The sequence below is a fragment of the Alligator sinensis genome, unplaced genomic scaffold, assembly GCF_000455745.1.
Source record: "Alligator sinensis unplaced genomic scaffold, ASM45574v1 scaffold172_1, whole genome shotgun sequence".
NCBI lineage: Eukaryota > Metazoa > Chordata > Crocodylia > Alligatoridae > Alligator > Alligator sinensis.
This window is the reverse complement of record NW_005842168.1, coordinates 2079433-2090930: the sequence shown is the minus strand read 5'-3', so window position 1 is coordinate 2090930 and position 11498 is coordinate 2079433. Positions and strand designations below refer to the sequence as shown.

General features: G+C 45.3%; 1 protein-coding gene across 1 annotated transcript in view; it reads left to right on the top strand.

Moving 5' to 3' along the window:
- Window positions 1-11498, top strand: part of USP24 (ubiquitin specific peptidase 24) — a 96107-nt gene that overhangs the window by 31716 nt on the left and 52893 nt on the right. The window contains exons 11-13 of the mRNA XM_014520902.2: window positions 322-480; window positions 2164-2278; window positions 2828-2931. Of these exons, the coding sequence (XP_014376388.2) occupies window positions 322-480; window positions 2164-2278; window positions 2828-2931 (378 nt within the window). The remainder of the gene's footprint in view (window positions 1-321; window positions 481-2163; window positions 2279-2827; window positions 2932-11498) is intronic.

Genomic DNA, 11498 nt, shown 5'->3' with positions numbered 1-11498 from the left:
TTCCCTACATTTTACTAAATGTGTCATCTGATGAGATCAACGTGTCTCTTTCTTTTTTTAGTTAGGCTATGTGCGCTAGACACGTGCTTTAGCCCATTGAATTTTCAGTGGAAATGACCTCTTTACCGCAGATTCCAGTAGTGAAAGTAACACTCTTGTAGCTCTTCTCAGAAAGACACACTACTACAGATTAGAGAGAAAGCAGCCTGCCCCAAATCATGGGTGGTACCCTTTGTTTCATCATCTCCAACGTCTGAAACATGCTTAAAGTAAAACATTGAAGAAGCCATACAGGCATTAATGATAATTTGTCTTTAACAGAGGCTAGTTAGTATCCCTGAGCTCTTGTCTGGCATCAAGCTCCTATGCATGCGCTTCCAGCCTGACCTGGTAACGGTAGTAGATGACCTACGACTGGACATCCTGTTGCGCATGTTGAAGTCTCCTCACTTCAGTGCAAAAATGAATTCCCTCAAAGAAGTAAGTTTGAATATATCAGTATTTGGGCCACTCATGCTGTACCCAAGCAACACCCAAAAGGCAGAGGGGCTCAGTGTTTCTAAACATTGTTGCCTTTGGAAAATCTCAACTCATAGTAGCTGGCAGAGAGTGCTCAAGTCAATCTAACAAAAAAAAAAAAAAACACAGAAAGAAAGAAAAGCTTTTGCAAGCTTAGTGGGTTCAAGGACTAGTTTCCTAGCTGGAAATAGTTTAGGTACTTTCACCCTTCTCTTACAACTAGTTTCAGCTACATTCGTAAACAACAGTCTTTGCTCTTCTTTGGATGTTACAGTGAGAGATCGTTCTGCCAACGCTGTGCATTGCTTAGGATATTTCAAACAAATATCTTATTTGAAATATGGAGCTCCGTGAAAGCATGACATACTCTAAATTGAATCTTACCAGACTGTCACACCATTTGGGTGCGTTTGGAATACCATTGTGCCTGGGAGCCCATCATGGGCAAATACTCTCTTCATGAGGTATTTTTCCACCATACAAGTAGAACTAGGAGGCATCTTTACCCCGCAGAATGCATACAACGAAATGAAAGGTTGATTCCTTCAGTTCTCAGGAAAGCATGCTTCTCCCAGAAACTTCTCTTTAGAAAGCTTGCTACATTAAGAGCATGTCTACACATGCAGTTAATGCGAAGCAGTAAAACTCCGGAGTTTATTGCTTTGGAGTTTCTTGCTCCCAGGCTCCCTAGGCGTCTGAACATATGCCCGGAGTTTATTGCAGTTTGTATGTATGCCCAGGATTGCATACATTTTGCCCAGGATGGCATACATTTTGCTGAGGCAGAGCAGCCCTGGCTGGCAGGGGGCCCCAGGGTCAGCCTGTCAGCCCAGGGCTGCTCCCCCTCGGCTCAACATGCTGTGGAGGGGCTGGCTGGGGCTGCACTGGAGCACCCTCATGCAGCGGGCAGTTCCTGCACTGAAGAATCCTTGTGCCCTGGCCAGCCACGGCAGCGTACTACACATGCACTGTTGCTGAGTAAATTAGTTTACTCCAGCCTAATAGGGGCACATGTGTAGACACCTATTCATTTACTGCACAAATTAATTGATTGCATAGTAAATGTCTCATGTAGCTGCGCCTTAAATGTGTTTTAGGGCTTCTCTCAAATTTGGTTCTTGTTTCTAAGGGGAACTGATACATTTGTAATCAAACAAAGTTTACTAATGTATTTACTTTAATTTTGGGTCCTTGGTCATGAGCATGTTGTTTTCCTAGTAAACTAATTTAATTTCACATGTTTAGGGGATTTTTAAAGTTTTTTGGTCGCTCGTTACTAGAAGAAACTGAGATGTGAGAATTCTGTGTCTAATGAAAATGCAGAACTAACTTGAGTGGTGTAGGAAGGCACATACTTTGAGAGAACTTTCTAGCACACCTACGTTTACAGGACAGGAGTTCTCTGTATGCAGTGACAGTAGGAATGGGAGTAGGAAGCTGGGGAATTTAGAGGTAGACAAACATCAAAGCGGTTTCTTTTTTGCTCCTGGCCTTTGACAGCAGACTGGTTTTTGTCTCGTTTTGTTTTGGTTTTTGTCTGTTTTTAATTATAGTGCATGTGATACCCCACTGAACTTTTTGAATGGATTTTACTGTGTGTGAGAATTAGACATAGATGTAAGTTTCACATTCTGTGATTTATAGGTAACCAAATTAATAGAAGACAGCACTGTATCCAAATCGGTGAAGAATGCAATAGATACTGACCGATTATTAAACTGGCTAGTAGAAAATTCTGTTTTATCAATTGCGCTAGAAGGTAAGCACTCTTGCAGTTTGTACCTTGCCTTGTAATTAATGGGACAGCCAGTTGGAATCCTATTCTGTTTTCTGAATAGGAAACTCTTTTGCAAAGAATCTGCTAGCCTTCTACCATTTATTTTGATGCTAAGAAGGTTTCTGAGAATATCACTGGTAAACCCCCTTCTTCTTTTCATGTATGTAGCTGTCTGCCACTGCTTTTTCAGTTTCACTTCCAGCTTAGCAGCTGGTATTCCTAGTTAATACCCACCGGCAGAGAGAGATGACAGTTTTGCCTCCAGTCAATTTCATTTCTCTGATAAAGTACTGTCAGATGAACAGAAAATAATCCATCATTGCTCTTCAGTTCTATTCTCTGATTTTTCTTTCTTCGTAATCTTAGGAATAGCCTGTAATAAATAGCAGATACAGAATTTTCCGATGGAAATAAGATTTAGTTGACACTTCCTTGAAATAAAAAGTCTTTTGTGGCTGACTTAAGAAATGACTCGTGTTCTGTGATAACTTTAAAAAAATGCAATTCATTTGTCTACTTTTGTTCTTTTAGGCAATATAGACCAAGCGCAATACTGTGACCGCATAAAGGGAATTATTGAACTGTTAGGCAGTAAATTATCTTTAGATGAGCTCACTAAGATTTGGAGGATACAGGTACGTTTATGGGTGCTTTTTATTTTTTATATATCATTTAAAAAATTAGCCAGTGTCTTAAGGTGGCTGTTTAGAATTTTGGTGTGAAAATACAAAGTCAGGCTACTTCTAAGATTTTATAGTTGTCCATTTATGTGCTGGACCATCATATTACTTGGTTAATTTCCTCACAGAATCATGGTATGAATTATTAATTTAAATACAAGTGGAATTTCATTTTCAGCCATGGCCATTAACATTTTGCCCACATGATAATGCTGAAACACCTTTAGAAAGAGAGCTTCTTCACTTGTACTCTGTTAAGCACTAATCACATGCAGGGAAATGCTGCAGACATCTTATCGCCAGTTCTTACAATCTTAAGGTAGCTTTACCGCTAGGGAGATTGTGCATGAAACTGCCAAGTGATTTCATATATACTTATAGTAAAACAAAATTGGCTATAGAGAGAGAAAAATATTAAGGGAAAACGGTAACCATAACGCATCTAGCTTTAAACTTGGCCCATGTCTGTGTAGGTTGCAGGCTATTTTATGTATTGGGAATGTAGGAGGAAACATCTTATTCCTGAAGGATTCCTTTACTTGATAATACTGAAATGCAGTGTATACCCTCCAGCTCCAGAGTTTTGTCATCCTGTTCTCCCTGAGGCCCCAGGCAGACATTACAGTCACAACAGGATTAACCAGTTAATTGCGTCTTAAAGTATAAACTGGCCATGTGTTCATTGGATTAATGGCTCAGTAAAACAGGAAACCAGCTATAAAGTTATTGCATAGAAAACCTGTTGTGAAGTTATTGCATCTACATGAGCAATTAAGGCAAAGAAATAAACTCGGGCACAGTTTGGGCTGGAGTCAGCTGCTTCTGGGAACAGCATCTGCACATGCATCTGGGACCACAGCAGTTTGAGCTGGGGCAGAGCAACCCCAGGGTAGCAGCAGGCTCCAGGTAGTGGTGTCAGGTGGTGGAGGGGCTGACTGGGACACAAGAGTGCTAAAGTGTGGAGCTGTATGGCTGGCAGCCCCCCGCACTCTAGCACCCTCATGCCCCAGTCAACCCCTGTTCCCGTCTACACGTGTGTTTTGGCAGAGTAAATAACTGCACTATAAGATAGTACTGTCCCCAGCAGTTAACTTACTCTAGCAGCGTTAATATAATGCGCCGTAATGCCAGTGCATGTGCAGACAGTGATGCTTTACTGCAGGGCTAATTGGTCAACTCCGCAGTAAAGTGCACGTGTAGATGCACCCCTTGTGGCTATTTACCATCACACTTTAAATTGAATGTATGGTAAGCTGCAGCCCCAGAACAAAGTCCCAATCAGCTGATCGTTGGCCTAATCAGGACAGCGCCAGGATGCGAGCCCTGGGGTAGTCCTAATCAACTGATCAGGACCATTCTGGGGCTTAAGCCCAGGGGTAGTACCAATTTTGCTAACAAACAGCTTATCAACTGGCTCTAGGGACCACATGGGAGCTCAAACTGGCCCCATTGGTCCCCAAGGGCAGTCAACGTTCAGTTGACCAGCAACATGGCACAATTGGGATCTGATCCCTGATCTTGCAGTTGTGCCTCCTGCCATGCGCATGTGGCACAGCTGGAGGCACAATTGTTAGGATTGCAGATCAGGCCACATCGCATCTTCAAATGAACATTTGGGGGCGGCGGGGGCTGATAGGCAGTACCATTATATGTTTCAGGTTACTTTAATCTGCCTGACCTGTTTTCAATACAAAACAAAAAAATCACCCCTCCATGGCTGCTCTCCCCCCAGTATGTACCCAAATGTGTCAGCAGAGTGGGGGATAGTAGAGGTTTTCATGTAATATCCATTTAATGCTTTTTCAAAGGCACGTACTATTGTAACTGCCACCCGTGGGCCAACAGATTTAGCTTGGTGCTTATTTTGTACAAGTTTTATTCTTGCTTCCTAATTAACATCTGTATCTTCAAGGATCTGTTCCTTTTTTCTATCCTAGTATTTCTCAGCTGGTAGCGTGTGAACCTTGTGGGAAGGGGGAGATTATGAGACTTTGAAAATATGCTCAGAATCTAAAGCAAAGAGAACGTTATTCTTCAACCCCTTTATCACCATCCAGAGTCAAGTATTCAGTTTATATCTTGAAACATGAGTGTTCATTACTGTAGCCTGATTGATAAATGTTTTACTCTTAAGAGTAAATGGGAAGGGCTTGCAAAAACACTTAGAATAAGAAGCCAGCAACCTGAAAAGGAGGCTGTTCTAATGACCATGCTTTATAATGTTATTTTTTCTGAATCCAACTCATCGTTGGCCTTTAAAGAAAAGGTGCTCATATTCTATGAATGTTCTCTCAACTTATTCTTGCATGTGCATTACTGACTGATCAGTCATTCTGTCATATTAAGAAATTCAGCTTAAGAGCACTCATATTAATCACTCCTTAGAAAAGATGATTCAAATGCTTAATGCAAAATGCACTTTGAAAGCTTGTCTCTTTTTAGTTGGAACAGTTTGAACTGAAATGTAATGTGCCAGTGCGAGAAGGTTTGTTTGGTTTTGGTGGTGGTGGTGTTTTAGTTGGTACAAACAATTCAGTCCCCTATATTGTGTTTAGTTTTTAATTATTTGGAGTCTTTGGATGCCTTGAGAGAGCTACATCAATCCCCATGATGTGTGAATATGATGGCTTTTTAGAACTGTGCCATTAACATGTCCTCAGCTGTCATACTTTGTCTTAACCCTGGCCTGTGGGGTAGTGGTGTCCACCTGAACACTGAGAGCGGTGTTAGATCTTGTCCTGAATGGAATCTTTTTATTTTGGCAATGAGAATGGGATGCTCCCAAAGGAAAAGTTTATACATGGGTTAGAGGTGCACCGATACATCAGTCCCATATTGGATCGGTATGGATATAGGGAAAATTGACAGCATTGGAAATTGCTTTTTTTGCCTGATGTGGCTGATAATGTGTTAATAAATGCCCCATGCATGTCCACAGCCACACCACACACATGCCCCAAGCACATCCCAGCCCCCGCTGTGAAGAGCCCAGCACAGACCTGGCCCCAGCCTGCAGCAGCAGCCCAGCCTGCCCTGCATGGAGATTTGGGGACACACGCCCCCATGCCCTCCGGGATGCATGCATCAGCAGGAGCTGCCGTCGCCACCCCACCCCCAACCCTGCACGCGTCCCCTGAACAAACTGCTCGTGGCTCCATCCTGGCAGGGTGCCCAGCTGCATATCTGAATCAGATCAGTGTCGGCCGATATGGCTCCTTAAAAATCGGCCATCGGTATAGGCTCAAAAAATCTCTTATCTGTGCCTCCCTAATGTAGATAAAAATCAAAGGAATTCAATTTTTGATTAGGCTTTGGTTTGGTAATAGGAATGCATAAGGAGAAAAGTCCACCTTTTATACCTGGGGGCTTCACTCTCAACACATTCTCTTCCCTATCCATTGCCCTTCTGTGTCCCAAACAGAACTATTTTGTTTCCTGATGCCTTCTTTTAAAAAGATTTTGATGTGTTCAGATTTCAAAATGACTGTTAATTTCTGAATGGAGAGCTTGACAGTTTACTGTTAAGATATTGAAATAACTGCTGACTACAAAGTAGATGAACAAGAGGTTGGAAATTATCAGTTTACTAAACAGTTCAAAAATCTTGTTCATTCAATTCCTAACATATGGTATATAAAGCTAGTCTAACTTCCCATGCAGGTGCGCTGCAGTGTCTGTAAGGTGCATCTCTCCCAAGCCGCCTGCAGTAAAGGTTACATATATGGCATTTGTATAAAGTTTCCTAGTTCCTTAATGACCTAGTTGCTGCTGACACAGCACCTTATCTCTGGCTAGGATGTAGCATTGAAGCATTTAAGGATGCTGCAATGAGTGATGCAGCTTTTTTTTTTTTTTTTTTTTCTTTCCTTCCTGCCCTACCCAACCTTCTCCCCAGTCCCTAGAGCAGCGGTTCCCCAACTGTGGGTTGCAACCCCAAATGGGGTCAGAACATCAGCAGATGGGGTGATGTTAAACAAGGATCTGGGTTGGGAGCAAGGGGCCATGCTGAGCAAAAGGGGTCATGCTGAGGAAAAGTTTGGGAACTGCTGCCCTAGAGGCAGGAGCTAGAAGAGTAACAGTTCAGTCCACTCATGGACCCAGTCTAAGGCCTGCATAGGGGGCACTCCACTAGTTCTCTTCACTGTGGTTTTAACGAGAGACTTAAATGTGGGCTTTCCCTCCTTCCAGCTTCAGGTCGAATAATCTGTATATTGGCAGATGCTATGGTATGGGTCTTTTAATTCATAAAACCTTTACATATGAAGATTTTTGTTTTATGACTCTTGCTAACTTTTCCTGCTTGGTTTCAGTTGAGTAGGGCATTGTGTTTGGATATTTTTCTCATTATCCAATTTGCCATTTCATTCTTTTGGGATTAAATTGATCACCAGAATACAGAGGCAATTTGAAGTTCAGCTGCAGGCTTCACTGGGTACCACAGTTGCCTTGGTAGTGCTGTCGGGGTTGCATCTGTAGTCTAGTCTGAATCTTGCCTCTCCTAGTTTTATTTCTGATTTTTAGGGAGGGAGCATTACTCGGTGGTTAGAACATAGTATGGCCTGTTAGGAGTTTTGGGTTTTACCAGCTCTGCCACTGTATGATCTACCCGTATGTTTTGCTTTGATTTCCCAAGGGTGACTATAAAGGCACTGTAATATCCCTAAGAAGAATGATGCAAGGCCAGAATTTCACATTGCAAATCCTTCTCAGACTCTGTAAATTGTCAGCCTCAAACCCACTGCTTACTTCTGAGTTCTCTCCCAATGAGATGGTCTGTCACGCAAGCATACAGTCAGACCCCCAGTTATATGATTTCGAGTTACACTGATTCACATATGCACGTTTTATATAACGTGACCATGTTTCAACTTACGTGATACCCTGCTTCACGTTTACACTGTTTGCAGTAGAGCGGTTGTTAGATTGGAGTCTACTTACACGGCGTTAGCATCACTTGTCATCTCCTCCAAGATTGTCCATCATTTTTGGTTACATTAACCCCTGAATATTTGTGAAAATGGCATCAAAGAAAGCCTTTTATGTTGTGCCCAACAGAGCACATTAGTCTATCACCCTGGCCCAGCAAATCGAAATCCTTGATAAGTTAAGAGAAGACAATAGTGCTGCGTCGATTGCTCGCCAATCCAGTTTAAGTGACTCAAACATGCGTACCATTAAAAAAAGTGAGCAAAAAAGTAGAGACTGTGTGAAAATGACAATCCCTATGAGTTCAAGAGTGTTGTTGGTGACTAGAATTCCTTATTTAGATAAGGTTGAGAAACTCAATCTTTGGATCAATGAAATGACCCATACAAAAGGAGCAGTTGTCGACAGCGCAGCAATTAGGGCTAAAGCTTTGTCTCTGTATGAGCACATAGCCAGGAGTAAAGGTTTTAATAAGGCTATTAATTCCATTATTTTGTGTTTAAATATCCTTTTATTATGAAATAATGTTATCAAATCTTGGTCCCAGATCCCTATCCCCCCCCTGGTTTTCATTGACTTAATGCCTCAAGTTACACCGTTTCAGCTTACACAGTGTTTTTCAGGAACGTATCCTGCATAACTCGGGGTCTGACTGTATTCCTTTCATGGTAGGAAGTGTTGTTTGGCTCATATTAGTCCAAGCGTGGGCTAAGATGTTTTCAGAAGTTGCCCTGGGTCTGTAAATTTCTAAATGGAGAACACATGGAAGCAGGCTCATTGGTGGGATGCACTAAGAGGCACATGCATGACTTGACACAGACCTTTTATGAGCATAGCACTGGGAGGGACTTCTGCCTGCTGTCTTAGCAGCTACATCACAAGGTCCTATAATTCATGATTTATTTGTAATGTGTTTGACCTTTTTTTGGAGGGTGAATAAGGTTGTCAGAGATCCCAGGAGACTATATTAAGAATGGGACCAAAGAATGGCTTCCAGGTATAGGGAACTGCAGAGAGAAGGGATTTACATATCATGAGACAGCCAGATGATTTGATAGTCAAGTAACTACTCTGACTTTCAGCAGCAGGCATAGTGTTAGTTGTAGTTTTTCTCGTGACTCTTGACTTCCCCAAATCAGGATAAGGAGGTGCAGTATAGGGTCAGCAGACTTGCATTTATGGAGTTGGCATCCCAAACCAAGTTTTATATTAACAATATTTTTGTCCTAGGAGCAGAAGCCCCTAGATCACTTGAGTTCAAACTTTATTTTCCTTCCCCCAGCTTAAGAAAACTTCGTGTGCTCATTTTGTAATGCTATTATCCCATGTAATGTGATGCAGAATTCCAGCACGAAAGCTCTGGATACTGCCACTTCTGCAGTGAGTGGAAGAGCTGGAGCTGAACACCCCCTCCACACACCCACACCTACCTACATGGGAAGAGCCCTTGACTGGTCTATGCTGTCACCACATTGAATTAGGCTTTCCCAGGACTGCTAATGTTCTTGTTCCTGTTCAAAGCCTCTTCAGATTCCCACGCTCTGGCAGGACAGGTGTGTGTAGGTTGACAACAGAAGTGAGGGGCCAGGGCAAATCCAGAGAGGGTGCAATGGCACCCTTTCAGATCATGCTGTGAGAGCAGCAGCTGGGGACCTCTAAGTTTCCAAATCGGGTAAGAACTCCCTTTTCCTCCATGCACCATGGAACTTCTGCATCTCGCCCCATTCCCCCTTCCCATGCCTGCTGCTGCTGCTGTCCTTGCTGTCTCTGGCTTCCCCACGGGCTGGGAGAGCTCCAGTGCCACTCCTTATTCTTGCTGGACTGTGTGGGGAGCTGAGCTCAGCCCAGGATAGCAGCATCAAACAGGTCCCTCCTCCCTGCTGGATTTCTAACACCCCACAGGCGTTCCTGCCAGCTTGGGAACTGGCTTGGGTAGGGGGAACCTGCCAGCTGCCACTGCCACTGTGTCTGGCACCACTGCATTGCACAGCAGCAGGGAGGGGAGGTGCCACTGAGCACAGAGGGAAGGGGTTGTTGAGAGTGAGGAGAGGGAAGGAGTTTCTTATCTGATTCAGGGACTTAAAAAGTTGCTAGCTGCCGCTCCCATGTCATGGTTTGCCCACTCCAGCAGGTGGGGGAGAAGCTGGGAGTGGGTTGCAGCCACCCCTGCCATGCTTGTCACTGCTCCTACCCCCCCCCCCCCCAACAAAATTCTGCATCTGCCCATGATGAGCAGTGATATTTTTAAGGAAGCTGCTACTTTTCTGTTGTTGGTGAGTGTTCAAAAGCTCTGTAAGAATTAAAGAAATCAATAGTATTGTGAGGCATCCCAGTGATTTCAGGTGAGTGTTTTGTAAGTGCATGAATCAGGGGCTTAATGCTTATAACTAGGGATCCAGGTTTTCAGTTTGCCACAGAAAATGCAGTAAAACCCAGATTTTTTTCATTTTAAGGAGAAAAACCCAGATTTTCTCCTTTAAAGGAAAAAAGTGTGGGAAATGGTTTGTTTCCCCTGCAGGCGGACAGAGTTCCAGCCTGCAAGGGACTGGGGGAAGCGAGAGGAGGACAGGCAAGCAGAGGGTGCCGTGTGCATGTGCGCACGTGCACATACACATGGCTGCCAGGCAGCCTGGAGAGCAGCTCCCCACAGGTAAATCTGGTTGGGGGATTGAGGCCTCCATAGCGAGGGGGGAGGGAATTGGCTAGGGCTGGGGCTACTGCCCAGCCAGGCAGTACATGTGACTTGGGACCTGTAGTTGGAATGCGCGACCGCAGGGCCTGGGCGGGGAGCAGGACGGGGCCATAGGTAGCTCGTCCAGGGGGGCAGATAAGGGTCTGGCTCCCCACCCCTGCACACGCTCCTGGGGAGATGGGGCCCCCATCCCCCCCCCCCCCCCCCGATTTTGTGCACAGGGTGGGTGTGGGCTCGGGGCTCCCCACCCTGCCACCCTCCCCTTTGGGGCCTCCACAGCCCAGCATGGCAAGGCCAAGTGGAGCAAGGCAGGGAAGCTCGGTGCCACCACTGGGAACTCCGCACTGCCCTGGTGAAATGCCCCCTGCCTCCCAGGCAGCAGTGTGGAGTTGTGCCCCTTGCTGCTGCCGGGTGGGCAGTGGGTGCCTTGCTATGGCAGTGTGGGGCTCCCAGTGGCGGCAACAAGCTTCCCCACTCAGTTCTGCCCTGCCACAAAAATATTTTTGGGCTGTGGAGGCCTTGGGGAGAGGGCAGCAGGGCGGGGAGCCCCGAGCCCGCAGCAGGCAGTCCCCACTTACTGCCCCTTCCCCCCCCCCATATCGGCTCTGCTCCAGCTGTGCTGCCCAAGGGGGAAGGGGCAGCTGGGTTTCGCTCCACTGCAACAGCTGCTGCCTCCTGTGGGCAGCTGCTGGGGGGTGGGGGGCAGGGGGCTGAGGACCTGGGTCCTTGACCCTGTAGCCCTGGCAGCTGGGTACCCCCTCTAGCAGGGCTGGGGAGGCAGCGAGCTGTGGTTGGGGAGTGAGGGGGGGCTGTGGGTCGGGAGTGAGGGGCAGTGGCATGGCACTGGCATATCAGAGCAGCTCGGCACCGCAAAGTTTGGGGGGGGGGGGAGGGCATATAGACT